Source organism: Gobio gobio (genome assembly GCF_949357685.1).
Source record: "Gobio gobio genome assembly, chromosome: 1".
NCBI classification, from domain to species: Eukaryota; Metazoa; Chordata; class Actinopteri; order Cypriniformes; family Gobionidae; genus Gobio; species Gobio gobio.
Window position 1 is genome coordinate 42,634,394 of NC_137097.1, and position 2,863 is coordinate 42,637,256.

The 2,863-nt window shown below is 41.5% G+C and overlaps 1 protein-coding gene across 1 annotated transcript; it reads left to right on the forward strand.

Moving 5' to 3' along the window:
* Nucleotides 1-1,008: 1,008 nt before the first annotated feature.
* Nucleotides 1,009-2,512, forward strand: eve1 (even-skipped-like1; the record flags this gene model as incomplete). The annotated part of the gene is made up of 3 exons (XM_079810463.1): nt 1,009-1,033; nt 1,494-1,735; nt 2,084-2,512. The coding sequence occupies 3 exons, from the start codon at nt 1,009-1,011 to the stop codon at nt 2,510-2,512; spliced, it is 696 nt and encodes a 231-aa protein (XP_079666589.1).
* Between the last annotated feature and the right edge of the window lie 351 nt (nt 2,513-2,863).

Sequence of the window (2,863 nt, forward strand, 5' to 3'; positions counted from 1 at the left end):
CATGGACCTTATTCTATCCACAATCCAAAACTGCTATTCTATAACAGGAACGGGAAAACACAGGAGCTAAATGCATGCTAAATAGCAAAAGATACTGTATCACTTAATGAAGATATAGCCCACTTTTGTATAAATATCACAAGAAATAGCCTTTAAAACTTTAAAAACAGATAATTGATACATAAATGTTACATTAGATCCGAGTGAGATATGACCTTAACTTAAGTTTAGTGTCCAACGTGTCCAAGCTCAACCATAGTGGTAACTGCAGAACGAAGCACTTAAAGCGACGATTAACCCAATATGAAAATTCTGTCATCATGTAGCCTACTTGCCCTCATATCGTGTTGGAGCTTCCTTCATCTGCAGAACACAAAAGAAGACATTGCGAAGAAATAACATTGAACTCCACTCACATTTAAAAAAAAAAAAATGTTTTTGTGCCACAGACGACAGAAATGCATTCAAATGGAACGACATGAAGATGGGTAAATTATGCCAGAACCATCATTTCTGGGTGAGCTATCCCTTAGAGGACCATGAAACAGGCACTACTTCAGCGTAAAATAAGGTAAGCATACGACGCTTATATTATTAAGCAATGCCAGCATGTTCTGCCTGGCAACCTTTATTGTTTATTATAAAATTAGTTCATTTTTAAATTCTCGGACAATTTTCCAATTGATTAAATTTTTATATAAATAAATACCGGCTCCTGAAACGCTTTCATCTCTATTATAAACTGTAGACCTCTGCAATTTGGGGACATAAGGATTCTAATGATTGACTTCCAAAAATACAAACATCAAACACCAAGGAACAATCAGGGTTGGTCTATCTCAACGGGGAAGCCACTGTGACAGTATGCAAAGGGAGGTCGATCTTAATTCTCCATAACAAAAAAGTACAAAGGCCGGTCGGAGACCAAAGACAATTTAACACCTCCCTCTGTCCGCGCGCCCCGGCGGCGCCTCAGCGGATAGAGCGCGTCTCTCATTAGTACACAAGATGGGACGACCTGAAAGATGCAGAGGTGAGGGAGGAGGGGGGGTAGACAGCGACTACAAAAACAACTCATCTTTCCCTTCATAAACGAACTTGGCTTGGAAGACAAGCGGTGACGATAGATAATTCCTTTTTTGGGGTAGGGCCTGGTCTGGGACTGTTTTGAGGACTATGAGAAGTTTGTGAAAATCCATTTGGGGAATATCTGGATCTCGGACGTGATATCAACGTTAAAATGCGTAAGTAGCCTACAAAATCCATATTTCAACAGCAAGCTGAGAGGAACGTAGCCTACACAGTTTTTCATGTCGTTTACATTACAGTCAAGTAGGCTATACAGGCCTGCTGTACAAAATAAAGATCTATGTAGCGAGTTCATTTAATTAGCCTAGAAAATTAACTTAACTTTAATGAAAATCCATTCTTTCTGATTGTAAATGTGATGTACGCATATTTAAACGAATGCCTAATGTGAAGTACACTTTCAGTAGCAGAGGGCAGGGAGTCGCCAGTGTCTACTGTTGCTCATGCTGACAGTGATCAAGGAGAGGAAGAGTGCCCTCGTATTTCACTTCTGAATGGAATAGACCAGAGTCGGCGGCACCGGACTGCTTTCACGAGGGAACAGCTGACCCGTCTTGAGCAAGAATACTGCAAAGAAAGTTACGTGTCTCGGCCCAGAAGATGCGAACTAGCGGCAGCACTTAACTTGCCCGAGACCACAATAAAGGTAATTCACAGAGCAGACCCTCTCATGCCACACTCAATCTCTGGCCCAACAGGCAGCATTTAAATAGCATTAAAAGTTTGCAATTAATAAGTGTTTATTTAAGAATTAAGTTTAGACTAACTTCTGCAATCCACGAAAGTCTACTGAAGACCATTTTTAATTTTGAGTTAATTTAAGAGAGGATTGTTTGTGAGACTGAGGGTTACAGACAAGCCAAGAAGCCATAAAATCAGACACCAGATCTCAATCCCTGCTGAAACCGAAAATTGTGTTACATCTACCATTACCTAATCCCACCAACATGCTGTGTCCTTCACTAAGACCCTTTATCACCCCATTTCATTATAGGTCTGGTTCCAGAACAGGAGGATGAAGGACAAGAGGCAGCGTCACAGTTTGCACTGGCCTAACCCACTGGACCCAAACCTGTGTGCCTTCATGGTGAGTCAGGCGGCTGCTGGACTCCCCTACCCACTGCTTCCCCGCTTACCCCTTCATCTATACTCACATCTTGGCATGGGTAGCCTCTCCAGTTTTTCAAACCCCTACAGCGCCACCACAAGGCCAGTGGACACTTTGCACCTCCCTCCCTCAACCTACCCCTGGCTAGGTGGTCTTCCACAGCCGGCTCTCTATTCCCCTGTCCAGACAATGCACCATCCCGCAGGATGCCACTGTCACCATTGCCTGCACTGGAGACCGGACCACCTGCTTAAACCTAGAGGGGGAGTCAGGACAGGCACGCAGCCCAAAACCTTCGGAAGTGCTTCAGGATAATAGGATAGAGGTGCATTTACCATGATAAATGGGATAGTTCATTGTTTACTCACTCTCGTGTTGATCTAAGTCTACATTCCTTTATTTCTACTGAGGGATACAAATGAATATATTTGGTGAAAAAATTGCCCATACAATGAAAGTTTAAGACTGTTTTGTATTTATGCATCTGTACAGTTATTCAGAATCTAGATAATGTCACTTGTCAAGAACAATTTTCTTGTTTGTTTATCTTACTGTAATATAGTTAAGTTTTGTTTATTTCTTAAAATAGTTGATCTTTCGAAGTTTGTTCAACATTTTTCATCTATTGATATTTTTGCACCTGAACATTGTGTACATATATGCTTT